At 47.0% G+C, this 23,772-nt stretch overlaps 1 protein-coding gene across 3 annotated transcripts in view; it reads left to right on the forward strand.

Annotated features, from left to right (window-relative positions):
- HMCN1 (hemicentin 1) overlaps positions 1–23,772 on the forward strand; it is a 1,072,092-nt gene that overhangs the window by 476,629 nt on the left and 571,691 nt on the right. For all 3 annotated transcript variants that reach the window (XM_063940215.1, XM_063940214.1, XM_063940213.1), the window contains 3 exons: positions 11,416–11,560; positions 14,537–14,740; positions 15,107–15,220. In XM_063940215.1, coding sequence (XP_063796285.1) covers positions 11,416–11,560; positions 14,537–14,740; positions 15,107–15,220 — 463 coding nt within the window. The remainder of the gene's footprint in view (positions 1–11,415; positions 11,561–14,536; positions 14,741–15,106; positions 15,221–23,772) is intronic.

The raw sequence follows: 23,772 nt of genomic DNA on the forward strand, positions 1-23,772 counted from the left end.
TTTTCTTAACTTTAGTCACTTATATGTTTGTATGTATTAGTTTTTCTCTAACGTCCTAAGTGGATGCTGGGGACTCCGTAAGGACCATGGGGAATAGCGGCTCCGCAGGAGACTGGGCACATCTAAAGAAAGCTTTAGGACTATTTGGTGTGCACTGGCCCCTCCCCCCATGACCCTCCTCCAAGCCTCAGTTAGATCTCTGTGCCCGAACGAGAAGGGTGCACACTAGGGGCTCTCCTGAGCTTCTTAGTGAAAGTTTTAGATTAGGTTTTTTATTTTCAGTGAGACCTGCTGGCAACAGGCTCACTGCATCGAGGGACTAAGGGGAGAAGAAGCGAACTCACCTGCGTGCAGAGTGGATTGGGCTTCTTAGGCTACTGGACATTAGCTCCAGAGGGACGATCACAGGCCCAGCTTGGATGGGTCCCAGAGCCGCGCCGCCGGCCCCCTTACAGAGCCAGAAGGCAGAAGAGGTCCGGAAAATCGGCGGCAGAAGACGTCCTGTCTTCAGCAAGGTAGCGCACAGCACTGCAGCTGTGCGCCATTGCTCTCAGCACACTTCACACTCCGGTCACTGAGGGTGCAGGGCGCTGGGGGGGGGCGCCCTGAGACGCAATAAAAACACCTTGGATGGCAAAAAATACATCACATATAGCTCCTGGGCTATATGGATGCATTTAACCCCTGCCAGAATGCATAAAAAAGCAGGAGAAAAGTCCGCGAAAAAGGGGCGGAGCCTATCTCCTCAGCACACTGGCGCCATTTTCCCTCACAGCTCCGTTGGAGGGAAGCTCCCTGTCTCTCCCCTGCAGTCACTACACTACAGAAAGGGTTAAAAAAAGAGAGGGGGGCACTAATTAGGCGCAGTATTAACTATACAGCAGCTATAAGGGGAAAAACACTTATATAAGGTTATCCCTGTATATATATAGCGCTCTGGTGTGTGCTGGCAAACTCTCCCTCTGTCTCCCCAAAGGGCTAGTGGGGTCCTGTCCTCTATCAGAGCATTCCCTGTGTGTGTGCTGTATGTCGGTACTTTTGTGTCGACATGTATGAGGAGAAAAATTATGTGGAGACGGAGCAGATTGCCTGTAATAGTGATGTCACCCCCTAGGGGGTCGACACCTGAGTGGATGAACTGTTGGAAGGAATTACGTGACAGTGTCAGCTCTGTATAAAAGACAGTGGTTGACATGAGATAGCCGGCTACTCAGCTTGTGCCTGTCCAGACGTCTCATAGGCCGTCAGGGGCTCTAAAGCGCCCGTTACCTCAGATGGCAGATATAGACGCCGACACGGATACTGACTCCAGTGTCGACGGTGAAGAGACGAATATGACTTCCAGTAGGGCCACACGTTACATGATTGAGGCAATGAAAAATGTTTTACACATTTCTGATAATACGAGTACCACCAAAAAAGGGGTATTATGTTCGGTGAGGAAAAACTACCTGTAGTTTTCCTGAATCTGAGAAATTAAATGAGGTGTGTGATGATGCGTGGTTTTCCCCGATAACAACTGATAATTTCTAAAATGTTATTGGCATTATATCCTTTCCCGCCAGAGGTTAGGGTGCGTTAGGAAACACCCCCTAGGGGGGATAAAGCGCTCACACGCTTGTAAGGGCTCTACCTTCGCCTGAGATGGCCGCCCTTAAGGATCCTGCTGATAGAAAGCAGGAGGGTATCCTAAAAGGTATTTACACACATACTGGTGTTATACTGCGACCAGCAATCGCCTCAGCCTGGATGTGCAGTGCTGGGTTGGCGTGGTCGGATTCCCTGACTGAAAATATTGATACCCTAGATAGGGACAGTATATTTTTGCCTATAGAGCATTTAAAAGATGCATTTTTATATATGCGTGATGCACAGCGGAATATTTGCCGACTGGCATCAAGTCTAAGCGCGTTGTCCATTTCTACCAGTAGAGGGTTATGGACACGTCAGTGGTCAGGTGATGCGTATTCCAAACGGCATTTGGAAGTATTGCTTTATTAAGGGAGGAGTTATTTGGGGTCGGTCTTTCAGACCTGGTGGCCACGGCAACAGCTGGGAATTCCACGTTTGTACCCCAGGTCGCCTCTCAACATGAGAAGACGCCGTATTATCAGGCGCAGTCTTTTCGTGGACAAGCGGGCAAAAGGTTCCTCATTTCTGCCCCGTGACAGAGGGAGAGGAAAAAGGCTGCAGAAATCAGCCAGTTCCCAGGAACAGAAACCCTCTCCCGCCTCTGCCAAGCCCTCAGTATACGCTGGGGCTTTACAAGTAGAATCAGGCACGGTGGGGGGCCCGTCTCAATGAATTTCAGCGCGCAGTGGGCTCACTCGCAAGTAGACCCCTGGATCCTTCAGGTGATATCTCAGGGGTACAAATTAGAATTCGAGACGTCTCCCCCTCGCCGTTTCCTAAAGTCGGCTTTACCGATGTCTCCTTCTGACAGGGAGACAGTTTTGGAAGCCATTCACAAGCTGTATTCCCAGCAGGTGATAATCAAGATACCCCTCCTGCAACAGGGAACGGGGTATTATTCCACACTGTTGTGGTACCGAAGCCGGACGGCTCGGTGAGACCGATTCTAAATCTAAAATCTTTGAACACTTACGTACAGAGGTTCAAATTCAAGATTGAGTCACTTAGAGCAGTGATTGCGAACCTGGAAGAAGGGGACTACATGATGTCTCGGGACATCAAGGATGCTTACCTTCATGTCAAAATTTACCCTTCTCACCAAGGGTACCTCAGGTTTATGGTACAGAACTGTCACTATCAGTTCAGATGCTGCCGTATGGATGGTACACGGCACCCCGGGTCTTTACCAAGGTAATGGCCGAAATGATGATATTCCTTCGAAGGAAGTGAATTTTAGTTATCCCTTCCTTGGACAATTCCCTGATAAGGGTAAGATCCAGGGAACAGTTGGAGGTCGGTGTAGCACTATCTCAGGTAGTGTTGCGGCAGCACGATTGGATTCTCAATATTCCAAAATCGCACCTGGTTCCGACGACGTGTCTTCTGTTCCTAGGGATGATCCTGGACACAGTCCAGAAAAAGGTGTTTCTCCCGGAGGAGAAAGCCAGGGAGTTATCCGAGCTAGTCAGGAACCTCCTAAAACCGAGCCAAGTCTCAGTGCATCAATGCACAAGGGTTCTGGGTAAAATGGTGGCTTCCTACGAAGCAATCCCATTCGGCAGATTCCACGCAAGAACTTTCCAGTGGGACCTGCTGGACAAATGGTCCGGATCGCATCTTCAGATGCATCAGCGGATAACCCTGTCACCAAGGACAAGGGTGTCCCTCCTGTGGTGGTTGCAGAGTGCTCATCTTCTAGAGGGCCGCAGATTAGGCATTCAGGACTGGGTCCTGGTGACCACGGATGCCAGCCTGCGAGGCTGGGGAGCAGTCACACAGGGAAGGAATATCCAGGGCTTATGGTCAAGCCTGGAGACATCACTTCACATAAATATCCTGAAGCTAAGGGACATTTACAATGCTCTAAGCTTAGCAAGACCTCTGCTTCAAGGTCAGCCGGTGTTGATCCAGTCGGACAACATCACGGCAGTCACCCACGTAAACAGACAGGGTGGCACAAGAAGCAGGAGGGCAATGGCAGAAGCTGCAAGGATTCTTCGCTGGGCGGAAAATCATGTGATAGCACTGTCAGCAGTATTCATTCCGGGAGTGGACAACTGGGAAGCAGACTTCCTCAGCACGACCTCCACCCGGGAGAGTGGGGACTTCACCCAGAAGTCTTCCACATGATTAAAAACTCGACAGGTCTTGCGCCAGGTCCAGGGACCCTCAGGCAATTAGCTGTAGACGCTCTGGTAACACCGTGGGTGTACCAGTCAGGGTATGTGTTCCCTCCTCTGCCTCTCATACCCAAGGTACTGAGATTGATAAGATGGAGAGGAGTAAGCACTATATTCGTGGTTCCGGATTGGCCAAGAAGGACTTGGTAACCGGAACTTCAAGAGATGCTCACGGAGGATCCGTGGCCTCTACCTCTAAGAAGGGACCTGCTCCAGCAAGGACCCTGTCTGTTCCAAGACTTACCGCGGCTGCGTTTGACGGCATGGCGGTTGAACGCCGGATCCTGAAGGAAAAAAGGCATTCCGGATGAAGTCATCCCTATCCTGATCAAAGCCAGGAAGGATGTAACCGCAAAAACATTATCACCGCAATTGGCGTAAATATGTTGTGTGGTGCGAGGCCAGTAAGGCCCGACGGAGGAAATTCAACTGGGTCGATTCCTACATTTCCTGCAAACAGGAGTGTCTATGGGCCTGAAATTGGGGTCCATTAAGGTTCAAATTTCGGCCCTGTCAATTTTCTTCCAAAAAGAACTAGCTTCAGTCCCTGAAGTTCAGACGTTGTAAAAGGGGTACTGCATACAGCCTCCTTTTGTGCCTCCAGTGGCACTTTGGGATCTCAATGTAGTTTTGGGTTCCAAAAGTCACATTGGTTTGAACCACTTAAATCTGTGGAGTTAAAATATCTCACATGGAAAGTGGTCATGCTGTTGGCCCTGGCCTGGGCCAGGCGCGTGTCAGAATTGGCGGCTTTATCCTGAAAAAGCCCTTATCTGATTTTCCATTCGGACAGGGCGGAATTGAGGACTCGTCCTCAGTTTCTCCCCAAGGTGGTTTCAGCGTCTCACCTGAACCAACCTATTGGTGGTGCCTGCGGCTACTAGGGACTTGGAGGCCTCCAAGTTGCTAGACGTTGTCAGTGCCCTGAAAATATATGTTTCCAGGACAGCTGGAGTCAGGAAATCTGACTCGCTGTTTATCCTGTGTGCACCCAACAAGCTGGGTGCTCCTGCTTCTAAGCAGACTATTGCTCGTTGGATTCGTAGTACAATTCAGCTTGCACATTCTGTGGCAGGCCTGCCACAGCCAAAAATCTGTAAATGCCCACTCCACAAGGAAGGTGGGCTCATCTTGGGCGGCTGCCCGAGGGGTCTCGGCTTTACAACTTTGCTGAGCAGCTACTTGGTCAGGAGCAAATACGTTTGTAAAATTCTACAAAATTGATATCCTGGCTGAGGAGGACCTGGTGTTCTCTCATTTGGTGCTGCAGAGTCATCCGCACTCTCCCGCCCGTTTGGGAGCTTTGGTATAATCCCCATGGTCCTTACGGAGTCCCCAGCATCCACTTAGGACGTTAGAGAAAATAAGAATTTACTTACCGATAATTCTATTTCTCATAGTCCGTAGTGGATGCTGGGCGCCCATCCCAAGTGCGGATTGTCTGCAATACTTGTACATAGTTATTGTTACAAAAATCGGGTTATTATTGTTGTGAGCCATCTTTCAGAGGCTCCTCTGTTATCATGCTGTTAACTGGGTTCAGATCACAGGTTATACGGTGTGATTGGTGTGGCTGGTATGAGTCTTACCCGGGATTCAAAATCCTTCCTTATTGTGTACGCTCGTCCGGGCACAGTATCCTAACTGAGGCTTGGAGGAGGGTCATGGGGGGAGGGGCCAGTGCACACCAGATAGTCCTAAAGCTTTCTTTAGATGTGCCCAGTCTCCTGCGGAGCCGCTATTCCCCATGGTCCTTACGGAGTCCCCAGCATCCACTACGGACTATGAGAAATAGAATTATCGGTAAGTAAATTCTTATTTTAACCTCTATATTTTGCTGTATGTGTCCTTCAGTAGGGACTGTGTAAATATTAATTAAAAGCAATAAAAGTTACGTTTTATTATAATAATTAATTCTACAAATTTGATTTGTGCACCCGACCTATCAACCGCTTTTCTAGTTCTCTCACCTTGGCCTCACGTCTCAACAAGATCCTTCGACGGTACTTTTCCAGGTCGAGGGATCCACAAGCAGTGGATGCCCTGGTAACTCCGTGGATGTTGAAGTCGGTGTATGTGTTCCCTCCACTTCCACTCATCCCAAGGATTCTCAAACTAATCAACAGAACAAGAGTTCAGGCGATCCTCATTGCTCCGGACTGGCCAAGAAGGGCTTGGTACGCGGATCTTCTGGAGTTACTGCTGGAAGATCCGAGGCCTCTTCCTCTTCGAGAGGACCTTCTGCAGCAGGGACCATTTGCTTATCAAGACTTACCACGGCTACGTTTGATGGTATGGAGGTTGAACGCCAGATCTTAGCTTGAAAGGGCATTCCGAACAAGGTTATTCCTACCCTGATACAGGCTAGGAAACGAGTAACGTCAAGACATTACCATTGGATTTGGAAACGGTATGTGTCTTGGTGTGAATCCAAAAGGTTTCCTACAGGGGAGTTTAAACTTGGACGGTTTCTCCTCTTCCTGCAAGCAGGAGTGGATGTGGGCCTGCGCCTGGGCTCCATAAAAGTCAAAATTTTGTCCTTGTCCATTTTCTTCCAGAAACAATTGGCTGCCCTCCCTGAGGTTCAGACTTTCTTGAAAGGGGTTCTGCACATCCAGCCTCTCTTTGTGGCTCCTACAGCACCTTGGGATCTCAACATGGTGCTGCAGTTCCTGCAATTGGATTGGTTCGAGCCTTTACAGGAGGTTGAGGTCAAGTTTCTTACTTGGAAGGCGGTCACACTATTGGGATTGGCATCTGCTAGATGTGTGTCAAAATTGGGGGCATTGTCCTGCAAGAGCCCCTACTTGATTTTCCATGATTTTCCATGAAGATAGAGCTGAGCTCAGGACGCGTCAGCAATTTCTTCCGAAGGTTGTGTAGGCTTTTCATATCAACCAACCTATTCTGGTGCCAGTGGCTACTGACTCCTCAATTACCTCAAAGTCCTTGGATGTTGTGAGGGCTTTGAAGATTTATGTGAAGAGTACTGCTCATCACAGAAAGTCGGACGCTCTTTATGATCCCAACAAGATTGGGTGTCCTGCTTCTAAGAAGACGATTTTTCGCTGGATCAGGTGTACTATCCAGCATGCTTATTCTATGGCAGGCTTGCCCACTCTACTCGTAAGGTGGGTTCTTCCTGGGTGGCTGCCCAGGGTGTCTCGGCCTTACAACTTTGCAGAGCGGCTACTTGGTCAGGATCGAACACAGAGGCAGAACTCTGGGAGGCAACGGAGTCATCTGCCACCGGGCTTCTGCTCTGAAGGGGGGCACCTCTCCTCCCATTTTGTGACACCAGTGAATTAAGTTAATTGATAGCTGACGCTATCTCTTCAGTGGCCATCTTCCTCACTGGTCCCTGCACCTTACAAATCACACCCTCTTTATTATACACATTTTACAAGTGTCACACCAAGGATTAGAAACAACAACCTATTACACTGGAAGCAGACACATTACTGATGAAGCTGTTTGCGCCTGTATAGGAAATATGAGAATTTTAACTATATGAAGATACTTCTCTGACAATTACACGTAACTTCATATAGTTAGCATTCTCATGCTTCCTCTACAGGAGCAAATAGCTCCATCAGTAAAGTGTCTGCTGTTATACACACACACACACACACACACACACACACACACACACACTTATCTTGATATAAGAAATAAGGGGCACCAATATTTATCTTGCCTCCGGGCAACTGGGACGAACTTACGCCACTGATCGAACACAGTTGCTAAGTTTTACAAGTTCGATACTTTGGCCTCTGAAGACCTAAAGTTTGGTCAATCTGTTCTGCAGGAGCCTCCGCGCTCTCCCTCACATACTGGGAGCTTTGGTACATCCCTATGGTATTAATGTGGACCCCAGCATCCTCTAGGACGGAAGAGAAAATAGGATTTTAATTACCTACTGGTAAATCCTTTTCTCGTAGTCCGTAGAGGATGCTGGGCGCTTTGTTTCCTGCAGTTGTTACTTGGTTCAGTACTGCATTGTTACTTGGTTAAGTACTGTTGTTCAGCCGTTGCTGAATTGTTTCAAGCTCGTTAGCTTGGTTTCTGTTGTTATGTGTGAGCTGGTATGAATCTCACCACGATCTGTGTATTTCCTTCTCTCGAAGTATGTCCATCTCCTCTGGTACAGTTTCTAGACTGAGTCTGGTAGGAGGGGCTTAGAGGGAGGAGCCAGCCCACACTGTTAAACTCTTAAAGTGCCCATGGCTCCCAGCATCCTCTGCGGACTACGAGAAAAGGATTTACCGGTAGGTAATTAAATTCCTATTTTCTGAAAACCAGCACTAGGCTGAACCTGCAATGGGGATAATGCCATAGCAGGGGAACACTCAGTGTGGGACCCTCCTACCATCATATTAACCAGCCCCAAAACTGGCCAGCCAAGGGATGAATATCCTCAGGATGTTGGGACCCCCCCAAAAAATAATGAGGTCACCTTATTATGCCCAGCACCCCTGACTAATGCCATGCACCCCTGGTGATGGTGGGTGTGAGGTACATGGTACCTTAATATTGTTTTTACAGGTAGCCTTCAGGTCCCAGCAGGCCTGCCGCGGCATGCCGGTAGTTGGAGAACCACAAGTGCCAGCATGCCCGGACATAATAATTTACTGTGTGGCATCTTCAGCTGCGAGCAGCAGCCTTTAAGCTCTTTTGCGTGGTAGCTGTGTCCCCAGGACTTACAGCGGCAGTGGCATCTGTATTCTTCACCTGGGGGGGAGCGGCCTGTAAGCTCTTTTGCAAGACTGCTGCCTGCCAGGGCTTGTGGTGGCTTGTGGTTGAGGTATCTTATTCTATGATCTTCACCTTCCAGGGCATGTGTTGTCATCACCTGTAGGAAGGCAGCCTTTAAGCTCTTTTGCATGACCGCTGCCCACCCGGACTTCCTCCGGCGTCTTCCCTCTTCAGGAGCCTCTTCTTTGCTCCTTCTCCATCATTGGACTGACATCTGCTGCCTCATGCTGGCTAAAATAAGCCAGCACAAGGATGGTGCCATCTTGAATTTAAAAAATGGCGCTATCCACTGCTGAGCTCTGCACATAGTTCTGCTGCCATGCCCTCAACTGCTTTCTGCTGTCATACCCTATGCCACCTCTGTCACCATCGCCACCATGTCCGCCACCACCGCTGTGTCCCGCAGCAGCCATGCTGATGGTGTGCTAGGCTGCTGGGACCAGATCACCTGCTCCAGTTTCAGCAGCCTACACACTACAATATCGGTCGACCAATTGACTAACCGGTCTCCTAGTTTTTAATCATGTTTACTTTAAACCCGTAAGGTGACAATGATCGGGGGAATGATTCAGTTGGCGGAGGGTACACACTGGTCCAATGTCGAACAAACCGGTCAATCAGTAGTTGGATCTCCCGAGGATTGGACGAGTGTGTACCAAGTTTTAGTATTTTCATTCATAGTTTCCTACTTTGTACTTGTTACATACTTTTTGTTATCTTAGTAATTTGCTTTACTTTCTTGGCAGAACGGCATACGTCTGTCAGCTGCTGATTTTTTTTTAGTTTTACAACATTGATAAGGTTAGAAATAAATTATTTAGCCTTCTAAGAATTTGTATGTACAAATGTAATTTCATATACAGATGCCACTGACAGGGGCCTCATATAGCTGCCCTGTGATGTGGGAAGAGCTTGCTCATCCACTATCTAACTCTCGGTCAGTGGATTCCTCTCAGACCATGACACTACCCCTGTAACATGCATGCACCATGACACATTACCTGTTACTAACTTTACAACACAAGTTGGCCAGAGACACACGGCAGTACTAGAAAGAATAATACCAGATATTCAGGAATGTAACTAGAACTTTGAGGGCCCCATAGCAAAATCTTGAAAGGGAGCCCCTCCCCCATGCCATTGTCACTACAATGCCCCTTAGGGAAGCAGGAGATAGAGAGTGAGGGGAGTGAGAGACAACGAGTGTGTCAGGGGGAGAGAGAAAGAGAGAGAGGAACAAGAAAGAGAGGGAGAGAGTGGTGAGAGAGAGAGAAAGAGAGAAAAAGGGGTGAGAGGAGAAGAGAGAGAGGGCACCAGCGAGAGAGAGAGAACGTTTCAGAGGGAAAGCGAGAAAGAGAGAGAGGAGCAAGTAAGAGAGTGAGAGAGAAAAAGGGGTGAGAGGGGAAGAGAGAGAGAGGGCATCAGGGAGAGAGAGTGTCAGGGAATAAGGGAGAGTGAAAGAAAAGGGGAGCAAGAGAGAGTGAGAGTGTCAGGAACAGACAGACGGAGAGAGAGGGTGTCAGGGAGAGAGAGAGACAGTGCCAGGCAGTGAGAGAGGGAGGGAGAGACATTGTCAGGGAGAGAGACAGTATCAGGGAGAGAGAGAGGGAGAGTCAGTGCCAGGGAGAGAGAGTGTCAGGGAGGGAGGGAGAGAGAGAGAGAGAGAGAGAGAGAAAGACAGACAGTGTCAGTGACAGAGAGAGAGGAGTAGACAGAGTGTCAGCGGGAGAGAGAGAGACAGTGTCAGGGAGAGAGAGAGAGTGTCAGAAAGAGAGGGGGAGAGAGACAGTATCAAGGAGAGAGAGAGTGTCAGGGGGAGAGAGAGATAGTGTCAGGGATAAAGAGAGGGAGAGAGAGACAGTGTAAGGGTATGAAAGAGGGAGAGACAGTGCCAGAGAAAAAGAGAGGGAGAGAGATAGACAGTGTGTGCGTGAGAGAGAGAGAGGGAGGGAGGGAGGGAGGGAGGGAGGGAGGGAGGGAGGGAGGGAGACAGTGTCAGAGAGATTGTCAGGAAGGGGGTAAGGGAGAGAGAGACAGTGTCAAAGAGAGAGTGTGTAGCAAGAGAGAGTGTCAGGTAGAGAGCGAGGGTAGAGATAGAGGGGGGAACGAGCAGGAGATACATTACCTGCTACAGCAGAGGTTTCTGGTGGGGGCTTTACTGCATGGCCCCGCACCCTAAATTACCGCAAATCAGGGCACTGCTATTCTGCTGCTGGTGCTCAGAGCTGGCAGGTAGGGCACCCCCACCAGCCCCTGCCACATCCTCCACACGGCTGCAGGGGGTGCTATCAGCATCGGACATTTACCCGTGGTTGGGGTTGAAGGGGGAGCAGCCAGTGCCCCATAGCAGCTGCACTCCTTGCACCCACTGTAGTTACGCCACTGCAGATATTGCTCTAAGCCTAGTGAAAGTGACCTAAAACGCTTATATTTGTTGCAGCCGGCAAGAATATATAATATATAGATTAAGGAATGTTATGCATAGGCCTAGGAGCAAAGGTCTGAGGAGGGATGGAGCAGAGTACTGACTCAGGGCTAGATGCATCATCGCTTGGAAAGTGATAAAATGGAGAGTGAAAAAGTCCCAGCCAATCATCTCCTAACTGTCATTTTTCAAACTCAGCCTGTGACATGACAGTTAGGACCTGATTGGCTAGTACTTTTTCACTCTCCATTTTATCACTTTCCAAGCGATGATGCATCTGTTCTCTAGTGTTGTATTTTATTATGGTAACTTTTCCTCTATATCTCTTTCTTGTTGGTTCATCTGTGCTTAAATTTACAGTATGTGAGTCACCAGTGTAACAAGTATTGTACACAATAACAGATTTTCTGTGTCGTTACACAGACATTTGATCCTGAGAATCTATTGATGGTTAATGGAAATAAGCTCTATGTAGATAAAGCACAGCTGTCAGATACCGGGCGTTACACCTGTGTGGCATCCAATATCGCTGGAGAAGATGAATTAGACTTTGATGTCATTATACAAGGTAAGAAAACATTATATACATTTGCATCACAATATATTAAGTTAGAATTTAGGCATTTGTGGTCAGCATTGTGTTTGTAAAAATTATTTTACTAATGTGAAAAACTTCTTTAGTGGTAGTTGGTAGTCTGGACAAGCACGCTAAGTAATATGTGTTATTGGGTAGGTGCAAACAGTGGCAAGTAATTAAATGCTGGGAATTACAGTAACTAGATAAATACGTATGTTCTTGCTGGAAACATCCAGTTTAATGGATGTAGTTCTATTAACGTCTGAGGTGACAAAATTGCAAATCGGGCGATTATTGGCAGACTGCGCATGGTCTGTGAATGCATTGCGCATGCATAATCCACAATTTCAAAAAAAATAGAGACACCAAGTGTCACCAGGCGCCAATCAATTGCTCAGTAATAAATACTAAACTGTCTGCAGCTTTTCTATACCAAAGGGGCTACTCCCCCCCTTCAAAAACAAACACTACCACAAGAAAAAAAGCGCTGACAGAATATATTTTAAAATATATTTATATTTTTATTTTTATTTAGCTGTTTTAACTTGCTATAGTAAAATATATACTTTTAAATAGCTCACTGTGAACCAATTACACTAACAATAATTAAAACAATAAAAAACAATATTTAATTGTTCTCTGGCTCAATACATCCTTTACCTTTACAAATCATCACAGAAAAAAACTGTTATTTATGGAATACCAGCATGGTGTCAATATACTGTTAATATAACAACCAATTCCTAACCTAATTAACTTGCGGCATACAGATACTTATATCTTACTTGCAAACAATCATTTAATACAGATAGTCCATACTTTCAAGATCCAAATTGCTATAGGACCTTTCTTGCCAGGTTTAATTATTTTGCTATTTGCCAAGCAAGAGGAAGATTGTTGATTAGTTTGCCAAGCATAGAAAAATTAGTATGCAATTCAGTTTGAAACAGTTCCTGTATGTATTTAGCAAATGTTGTTTTGAGCATGCAGATAAAGGTGATTAGTATGCAGGATTTTTTAAAAGGTGCAATTGCAAATAAGCATGGCCATGCTTTTTTAATAGCAGATAGTTTACCGCATCCTCACTGTGGGTGGTGTGCTTCCATTCTCTCCCGGCTCTGGTGCTTTAAACCTGTGGTATGAGCCTTATCCGGAGTTGTAGCCCGTCCCAGTAGTGTGAGGTATTGCAGCGAATTCTGTCAGTGAGGTCCCACCGAGCGGTTAGATTGAGACGCGTTTCCCCACCTTACAGGCAGCTCTGTAATTCAGTGGCTTCCTCAGTCAATGTCCACAATTTGCGATTTTAATGTGACTGCATCTTGCCGGGATGCGATCTCAGGCTGATTGACAGGTGGCAAGCATTCGTGGGCGTACACATGGTGTTTGCGGGAAGTGGTTGGGGAAAGGCAAGCATATCTTGTCAGTTTTTGGGGCGAGCAATTGACGTCTGCTGCAACTTAAACATGGCGCCCGATGCGACTGCATTCTCATTATTCTGAGTAGCCCTGGATCATCCACAACTGTCGATGGTTCACGATTTCTGCGTATGCATTGCAGTTATGCGACTGCATATGCAATTTTGTGATTGCATTGGCCGGCCTCTTTTACCTTTCTGGGCGGCTTTTCATATGCAATATTTTGCAGAAGCAGAATTTAGAAAATTGCTATTTCTGTCTGAATAGTGATCCAAGCTGAATGAGGTCCCTAATGGGGATCAGTATGAAATACCTGCAATCAAAATCCCGACGGTTAAAATCTCGACAATTGACCGACGGTCCAAATCCCGACAAGGTCAAAATACCGACATTTAAAATATCGATGTGGTCAAAATACCGACATTTAAAATGTCGACGGGTCAAAAATTCGACAAGAGATTTTCATTGTTTTTTGGTTTATGTCAACATAGGTTGACATGGACACAGTATAAGTGTACCGCGTCCCCTCGCATGCCTCGCGGCTTCAGGCATGGTGCCTTGCTGCTCTCGGCACACTATTATATTCCCCCTTCAGGTCCACTGGGATGGTAAAGTATGAACAAGTCGGTTTCAATGAAAAAATCATGAAAAACTCATGTCGATTTTTTTTACATATCGACATTTTAAAGTTCGGTATCAGGTCCTTGTCGGTATTTTAAATGTAGGTATCTTGACCATGTCGGGATTTTGACCTTGTCGGGATTTTGACCATCGGTCAATGGTTGTTGGTATTTTGACCGTCGGGATTTTGATTGTAGGTAAATTGACTGCAATCCTCCCTAATGTGTTAAGTTTTACCATCAAAAACAGTTTTTCACTTTAGAATGCATGGTTCAATGCTTTGTAATACCCTAGATGGGATATCCTCTCTGCATCATGCAGTCAGTTAAGCTGACCACATATTATAATTGGGTAATGTAAGGGAGACAACAATCATCCAGTTGCTCCAAATTGCCAGACAACAGAAGAAAACAGGCACTCAGATAAGTTGGTTAAATCAAACTACTTTCTTTTGATGTTCCCAATAAAAGTTCATATTTCTCACCAGGTGTCGAGCACCCATAAGTGATCCACCTCCAGACAGGCGCATGTATATCTTCGCTGTGGTCTGCATCTGATGCAGTTTTGCGAACATGCCCTTACTGTAGCTTGCCAATGCTTGTAACTCCTCCATCCACCATTCTGCCACTCTAAGCATAAATAGATATAGGCACAAAATGTGTACAAATATATAGTAAAAAAGGCAAACGTGTACATATTTCTTGTGTGCACATGCAGTACAAAGATGCACAATTTGCACCAAAAAAGGCAATTATTCCTGATTCTGCATAAGCTACTGTGCATCATCCAAACTCATTACATATCCAGTTTGGATGAGTTTTGGGAATCCAACAATCATTTCTTTGCTTCAAGTTATTTTATATGAACATTACAATTTGTTTTGAGTTCTTCTCTATAACAAAATTTATGCTTTTGTTTTTTGGTTTGTTAGTGCCTCCAATCTTTCCAAAGCTGTCCGGACTCTTGCTGAATGCTGAAAGCAACATCATTGGAAGAAATGGCGATAACAAAGATGTCATTGTCAACAACCCATTTTCACTTTATTGTGAAACCAATGCTGTGCCACCACCAACTATCACATGGTATAAGGATGGCAACTTGTTGACCTCAAGTGACAAAGCATTTATATTGCCAGGTACTCTAGTCAATTACATCAGTTAAATCCCTACTGAAGCTGTCACATACTTACAATGGTCATTAATGATGCATCATTAATGCATCATTACCAAGCCCACCAGTTGAAAGTACATGTCCCCCCTTCTCCTTATCCATGTCAGTTGTCCAATCTGCATTACAAAAACACATAAGCATTGTATCATTTAAACTTCTTCAGGGCAGCAAGACTTACAGAAGGGACCCTATATAAAATGATGTGGTATGGTTTTATTATATATGTGCCATGGTACTGTACATGCTATGCAGAAATCTACTATATTGATAATATTTATTTGTCAATCTGTTTAACTTTAACTATACTCACTATATATATGCTTCTAATCAGGGGGACACAGTCTACAGATTGCAAGGGCACAAATAGAGGATACTGGATCCTATTATTGTGTTGCTATAAATGAAGCTGGAAAAGATTCCCTACATTATAATGTCCGGGTTCTATGTAAGTATTCTGTATTCATATCACTAAACCCTGTGTGTTTTTTTTAAACAAAAACATTTGTAAAATCTTGTGTTTTACCTTGCGAGTCTATTACCTACCCTTTCCTTGAATGTAATAATTCTTGCATTAGAGAAAAGGCAAATGTAGTTACATTATATATATATATATATATATATTTCTCTAACGTCCTAGTGGATGCTGGGGACTCCGTCAGGACCATGGGGAATAGCGGCTTCGCAGGAGACAGGGCACAAAAGCAAGCTTTTAGGATCACATGGTGTGTACTGGCTCCTCCCCCTATGACCCTCCTCCAAGCCTCAGTTAGGTTTTTGTGCCCGTCCGAGCAGGGTGCAATCTAGGTGGCTCTCCTAAAGAGCTGCTTAGAAAAAGTTTTTAGGTTTTTTATTTTCAGTGAGTCCTGCTGGCAACAGGCTCACTGCATCGAGGGACTTAGGGGAGAGATTTTCAACTCACCTGCGTGCAGGATGGATTGGAGTCTTAGGCTACTGGACATAGCTTCAGAGGGAGTCGGAACACAGGTCACCCTGGGGTTCGTCCCGGAGCCGCGCCGCCGATCCCCCTTACAGATGCTGAAGATCGTGGGTCCGGAAACAGGCGGCAGAAGGCTCTTCAGCCTTCGTGAAGGTAGCGCACAGCACTGCAGCTGTGCGCCATTGTTGCTACACACTTCACACTGAACGGTCACGGAGGGTGCAGGGCGCTGCTGGGGGCGCCCTGGGCAGCAATATTTAATACCTTTTATGGCAAAGAATACATCACATATAGCCATTGAGGCTATATGTATGTATTTAACCCAGGCCAGATATCTCAAAACCCGGGAGAAAAGCCAGCCGAAAAGGGGGCGGGGCTTATTCTCCTCAGCACACAGCGCCATTTTCCTGCTCAGCTCCGCTGTGAGGAAGGCTCCCAGGACTCTCCCCTGCACTGCACTACAGAAACAGGGTAACAAAGAGAAGGGGGGCATATTTTGGCGATATTTATATATTTAAAGCGCATATAACAGAAACAACACCTTTTAGGGTTGTTTATATACATTTTATAGCGCTTTTGGTGTGTGCTGGCAAACTCTCCCTCTGTCTCCCCAAAGGGCTAGTGGGGTCCTGTCTTCGATAAGAGCATTCCCTGTGTGTCTGCTGTGTGTCGGTACGTGTGTGTCAACATGTATGAGGACGATGTTGGTATGGAGGCGGAGCAATTGCCGGTAATGGTGATGTCACCCCCTAGGGAGTCGACACCGGAATGGATGGCTTTAATTATGGAATTACGTGATAATGTTAGTACATTACAAAAGTCAGTTGACGAAATGAGACGGCCGGAAAACCAGTTGGTACCTGCTCAGGCGTCTCAGACACCGTCAGGGGCTGTAAAACGTCCCTTACCTCAGTCAGTCGACACAGGTACCGACACAGATGAATCTAGTGTCGACGGTGAAGAAACAAAGTATTTTCCAATAGGGCCACACGTTATATGATCACGGCAATGAAGGAGGCTTTGCAGATCTCTGATACTGCAGGTACCTCAAAAAGGGGTATTATGTGGGGGGTGAAAAAACTACCTGTAGCTTTTCCAGAATCAGAGGAATTGAATGACGTGTGTGATGAAGCGTGGGTTAACCCCGATAGAAAACTGCTAATTTCAAAGAAGTTATTGGCATTATACCCTTTCCCACCAGAGGTTAGGGCGCGCTGGGAAACACCCCCTAGGGTGGATAAAGCGCTCACACGTTTATCAAAACAAGTGGCGTTGCCGTCTCCTGATACGGCCGCCCTCAAGGATCCAGCAGATAGGAGGCTGGAAACTACACTGAAGAGTATATACACACATACTGGTGTTATACTCCGACCAGCAATAGCCTCAGCCTGGATGTGCAGTGCTGGGGTAGTGTGGTTGGATTCCCTGACTGAAAATATTGATACCCTGGATAGGGACAGTATTTTATTGACTTTAGAGCAATTAAAGGATGCGTTTCTTTATATGCGAGATGCTCAGAGGGATATTTGCACTCTGGCATCGAGAGTAAATGCGATGTCCATATCTGCCAGAAGAAGTTTATGGACGCGACAGTGGTCAGGTGATGCGGATTCCAAAAGGCATATGGAAGTATTGCCATATAAAGGAGAGGAATTATTTGGGGTCGGTCTATCGGATCTGGTGGCCACGGCAACTGCCGGCAAATCCACTTTTTTACCTCAGACTCCCTCCCAACAGAAAAAGACACCGTCTTTTCAGCCGCAGTCCTTTCGCTCCTATAAAAACAAGCGGGCAAAAGGACAGTCTTATCTGCCCCGAGGCAGAGGAAAGGGTAAGAGAGGGCAGCAAGCAGCCCCTGCCCAGGAACAGAAGCCCGCCCCGGGTTCTACAAAGCCATCAGCATGACGCTGGGGCTTTACTAGCGGACTCAGGAGCGGTGGGGGGTCGACTAAAGATTTTCAGCAATCAGTGGGCTCGCTCACAGGTGGACCCGTGGATCCTGCAGATAGTATCTCAGGGTTACATGTTGGAATTCGAAAGGTCTCCCCCTCGCCGGTTCCTAAAGTCTGCTTTACCAATGCCTCCCTTAGAAAGGGCGACGGTATTGGAAGCCATTCACAAGCTGTATTCTCAGCAGGTGATAATCAAGGTACCCCTCCTACAACAGGGAAAGGGGTATTATTCCACACTATTTGTGGTACCGAAGCCGGACGGTTCGGTAAGACCTATTCTAAATCTGAAATCCTTGAACCTGTACATACAGAAATTCAAGTTCAAGATGGAGTTACTAAGAGCAGTGATAGCGAATCTGGAAGAAGGGGACTTCATGGTGTCCCTGGACATAAAAGATGCTTATCTGCATGTCCCAATTTACCCCTCACACCAAGGGTATCTCAGGTTCGTGATACAAGACTGTCATTATCAGTTTCAAACGCTGCCGTTTGGTTTGTCCACGGCACCTCGGGTCTTTACCAAGGTAATGACCGAAATGATGGTTCTTCTACGAAGAAAAGGCGTATTAATTATCCCTTACTTGGACGATCTCCTGATAAGGGCAAGGTCCAGAGAACAGCTGGAAGTCGGGGTAGCACTAACCCAAGTAGTGCTTCAACAACACGGGTGGATTCTGAATCTTCCAAAATCTCAATTGACACCGACAACACGTCTGCTGTTCCTGGGAATGATTCTGGACACTGTTCAGAAAAAGGTGTTTCTCCCGGAGGAGAAAGCGAGGGAGTTATCCGAACTTGTCAGGAACCTCCTAAAACCAGGAAATGTGTCAGTACATCAATGCACAAGAGTCCTGGGAAAGATGGTGGCTTCTTACGAAGCAATTCCATTCGGCAGATTCCACGCACGAATATTTCAGTGGGATCTGCTGGACAAATGGTCCGGATCGCATCTGCACATGCATCAGCGGATAACACTGTCACCAAGAACAAGGTTGTCTCTCCTGTGGTGGTTGCAGAGTGCCCATCTGTTAGAGGGCCGCAGGTTCGGCATACAGGACTGGGTCCTGGTGACTACGGATGCCAGCCTATGAGGCTGGGGAGCAGTCACACAGGGAAGAAACTTCCAGGGTGTATGGTCAAACCTGGAGAAGTCTCTTCACATAAATATACTGGAGCTAAGAGCGATCTACAATGCTCTAAGCCTGGCGAAACCGCTGCTTCAGGGTCAGCCGGTGTTGATCCAGTCGGACAACATCACGGCAGTCGCCCACGTAAACAGACAAGGCGGCACGAGAAGCAGAAGAGCAATGACAGAAGCTGCAAGGATTCTTCGCTGGGCGGAAAATCATGTCATAGCACTGTCAGCAGTGTTCATCCCGGGAGTGGACAACTGGGAAGCAGACTTCCTCAGCAGACACGACCTTCACCCGGGAGAGTGGGGACTTCATCCGGAAGTTTTCCACATGATTGTGAACCATTGGGAAAAACCAAAGGTGGACATGATGGCGTCTCGCCTCAACAAAAAACTGGACAGATATTGCGCCAGGTCAAGAGACCCTCAGGCAATAGCTGTGGACGCTCTGGTAACACCGTGGGTGTACCAGTCAGTGTATGTGTTCCCTCCTCTGCCTCTCATACCAAAGGTACTGAGAATTATACGGAAAAGGGGAGTAAGAACAATACTAGTGGCTCCGGATTGGCCAAGAAGAACTTGGTACCCGGAACTTCAAGAGATGCTCACGGAAGATCCGTGGCCTCTACCTCTAAGAAGGGATCTGCTTCAGCAGGGACCTTGTATGTTCCAAGACTTACCGCGACTGCGTTTGACGGCATGGCGGTTGAACGCCGGATTCTAAAAGAAAAGGGCATTCCAGAGGAAGTTATTCCTACCTTGATTAAAGCTAGGAAGGAAGTGACCGCACAACATTATCACCGCATTTGGAGAAAATATGTTGCGTGGTGTGAAGCCAAGAAGGCCCCAACGGAAGAATTTCAATTGGGTCGATTCCTACATTTCCTGCAGGCAGGATTGTCTATGGGCCTAAAATTGGGGTCTATTAAAGTTCAAATTTCGGCCTTATCAATTTTCTTCCAGAAAGAATTGGCTTCAGTGCCTGAAGTACAAACTTTTGTCAAGGGGGTACTACATATACAGCCCCCAATTGTGCCTCCAGTGGCACCGTGGGATCTAAACGTAGTTTTGGATTTTCTCAAATCTCATTGGTTTGAGCCTCTCAAATCGGTAGATTTGAAGTATCTTACATGGAAAGTAACCATGCTACTGGCCCTGGCTTCAGCCAGGAGAGTTTCAGAGTTGGCGGCTTTATCGTACAAAAGCCCATATCTGATTTTCCATTCGGACAGGGCAGAACTGCGGACACGTCCTCATTTTCTCCCTAAGGTGGTTTCGGCTTTTCACTTGAACCAGCCTATTGTGGTGCCTGCGGCTACTAGCGACTTGGAGGACTCCAAGTTACTGGACGTTGTCAGAGCATTGAAAATATATATTTCAAGGACAGCTGGAGTCAGAAAATCTGACTCGTTGTTTATCTTGTATGCACCCAACAAGATGGGTGCTCCTGCGTCTAAGCAGACGATTGCTCGTTGGATCTGTAGCACAATCCAACTTGCACATTCTGTGGCAGGCCTGCCACAGCCTAAAACTGTTAAAGCCCACTCCACAAGGAAGGTGGGCTCATCTTGGGCGGCTGCCCGAGGGGTCTCGGCTTTACAACTTTGCCGAGCAGCTACGTGGTCAGGGGAGAACACGTTTGTAAAATTTTACAAATTTGATACTCTGGCTAAAGAGGACTTGGAGTTCTCTCATTCGGTGCTGCAGAGTCATCCGCACTCTCCCGCCCGTTTGGGAGCTTTGGTATAATCCCCATGGTCCTGACGGAGTCCCCAGCATCCACTAGGACATTAGAGAAAATAAGAATTTACTTACCGATAATTCTATTTCTCATAGTCCGTAGTGGATGCTGGGCGCCCATCCCAAGTGCGGATTGTCTGCAATACTTGTACATAGTTATTGTTACAAAAATCGGGTTATTATTGTTGTGAGCCATCTTTTTTTAGAGGCTACTTCTGTGTTATCATACTGTTAACTGGGTTCAGATCACAAGTTGTACGGTGTGATTGGTGTGGCTGGTATGAGTCTTACCCGGGATTCAAGATCCTTCCTTATTGTGTACGCTCGTCCGGGCACAGTACCTAACTGAGGCTTGGAGGAGGGTCATAGGGGGAGGAGCCAGTACACACCATGTGATCCTAAAAGCTTGCTTTTGTGCCCTGTCTCCTGCGGAGCCGCTATTCCCCATGGTCCTGACGGAGTCCCCAGCATCCACTACGGACTATGAGAAATAGAATTATCGGTAAGTAAATTCTTATTATAATCTATTATTATTACAGTTTATTTATAAGGTGCCACAAGTGTTTTGCAGCGCAGTACAAAGGACAGCACAGGGAGACAAAACTTAACATTACAGTAAATAAATAACAAAAATAGAGTACAGGTAACAAAGAGCACCACAATTCTGCAGTCATAATACAGCTTACATGTAAGTAGCGAGTGAGTGAACAGTGTACTACTTGGGGCTGGCGGCCATAGATAGAGATGAGTCTTTACCAGCAGGAGAAAAAGCGGGTAAAGATGGTCGCTGGGTAGGAGAGAGCTGTTAGTGAAATGTGCCAAGAAGAGGGCTTTGACAACAAGAGGAAAGATGGCCCTGCCCTGAGGAGCTAAAAATCTAGTGTGAAGAGGTGACAGACATATAACATGAGGTGCAAGCAAGCGGGAGGTAGCCTGATGGCATGATGTAAGCAAAGCAGAGATGGTCAAGGCATGAGGCAGGGGGGTGGAGCAGCAACCTCAGGATTAGGTTATGCAGCGAAAGGTTACGCTTTGATGAATAGGTAGGTTTTCCGTGTATATATAGGTGGGTTATTTAACAAAATCAGCATTATTAATGTGGATGTGATAAATGACTTTAAATTTGTAATGTGAATTTGTACATTTTCACAAAAAGTTATCATTATGCTCTAGTCAGAAGATGGGCTCCAATAATAGCTAGAAGCTCCTCGTTTGGGTCCTCCGAGCATACTACGCATGCTCAGCCGCCAGGAACATTTTACGAGAGGAGAAGGCCCATGTATAGTCTCCTCTGTCCAGGCCCCTTCCCCTCTGCTGGCAGCACTGTAGAGTCTGAGCCCTAAAAGGCAATGAATCTAAAGCGTATATACAGATCTGTGGGAAAATTTAGCAGCGGCCATTTTCCTGGCATTTTCTCTGCTGTGCATGCACAAAGCAACAGGAAAATGCCCACGGTGCCATTTTCCCTGTGATTTATACCGTGCTGCTGCCATTGGCTCTGTGTATACTCCAGAGGGGTAAGTATTCAAGAAATGGGTCTAGCATCTGCGGTGTGGGATTCCCTGGTCTCAGGAGCCATGTGCACAGCACACACTGCACCCATTATAAATACGCCAGTGTCAGCAGCCGGCCGGCACATGCATCGTCTGGGTCTGACAGAGAAGAATCCAGGCAATCCTCCCTGAACTAATCTGCCCTACAGTATCCCGCGGGCTTGTATAGGCTAAGGCTTTGCACTTTGGAGGCTGTAAAATCCAACAGCATAGCTGACTATGAAATCCATGGGGGCTGCTTAATGATCATATATCCTGCACATTTTCCTTAATAAGTATGCCTCTTAGCATCCATGGCCACTTTATTAGATGCACATTTTATAGCACTGGGCCCGACACCTTTTGCCCCCAAAACATACCAATTTCATTGTAACAATGTTTCCAATGTGGTGGAAACCAGTGGTGTGGTTATACAGCTGAACCATAGTCATCATCCCAGCCCCCTCCCTGCAGCTTAAACCTAACCCTCCCCCTAGTGCCGTGTGCACTTTGGGTGGTTGCGACCTCCTTCTCCTGCCCGGGACAGTACTCTTAGTCAGGTGTGTTACAGGGGTAGATCACCCTACTCACCTCCCCTGGATCTGCCACATCTTTCTACTTGTCAGGCGCTTCCTGTCCTACTGTAGCTTGAGTTCTGAACTCAATGCTGCAGTAGAAGACAGCAGCGCTGACATCACTGGACCTGCCTCTTAAATAAACATTTGTGAAAGAAGGCAATAATACGGAACACATTTTATTTATCTCTTCTCCGGGACTGGTCTTTGACTCGTGGTATGTGTATATAAAATGGAGGTATTGTGAATGCGTTATACGGTGAAAAATAGCGATAATTATCCAACATCTATCACATTTTTTCTCTTACGTCCTAGAGGATGCTGGGGACTCCGTAAGGACCATGGGGTATAGACGGGCTCCGCAGGAGACATGGGCACTCTAAAGACTTTAGATGGGTGTGCACTGGCTCCTCCCTCTATGCCCCTCCTCCAGACCTCAGTTAGATCCTGTGCCCAGAGGAGACTGGGTGCACTGCAGGGGAGCTCTACTGAGTTTCTCTGTAAAAGACTTTTGTTAGGTTCTTTAATTTCAGGGATCACTGCTGGCGACAGGCTCCTTGCATCGTGGGACTGAGGAGAGAGAAGCAGACCTACTTAAATGATAGGCTCTGCTTCTTAGGCTACTGGACACCATTAGCTCCAGAGGGTCGGAACGCAGGTCTCACCCTCGCCGTTCGTCCCGGAGCCGCGTCGCCGTCCTCCTCACAGAGCCGGAAGATAGAAGCCGGGTGAGTGTGAGAAGAAAGAAGACTTCAAAGGCGGCTGAAGACTTCAGATCTTCAATGAGGTGCCATTGCTCCCGCATTTACACACACACTGGTGGCACTGTATTGGTGCAGGGCGCGGGGGGGGGGGCGCCCTGGGCAGCAATTATGAAACCTCTAGGGACACTGCCATAGATATATACTGCGGAGGCTGTATATTGCAAAAACCCACGCCAGTATAAGGATTTGAGCGGGACCGAAGCCCGCCGTTGAGGGGGCGGAGCTTGATCCTTCAGCACTAACCAGCGCCATTTTCTCCACAGCACACTACAGAGAAGCTGGCTCCCCGGATTCTCCCCTGCTGAACACATGTACAGAGGGCAAAAAAGAGGGGGGGGGGGGCACATTTATTTGGCGCAGTGAGT

This window comes from Pseudophryne corroboree, chromosome 9, assembly GCF_028390025.1.
Source record: "Pseudophryne corroboree isolate aPseCor3 chromosome 9, aPseCor3.hap2, whole genome shotgun sequence".
Lineage (NCBI taxonomy): Eukaryota > Metazoa > Chordata > Amphibia > Anura > Myobatrachidae > Pseudophryne > Pseudophryne corroboree.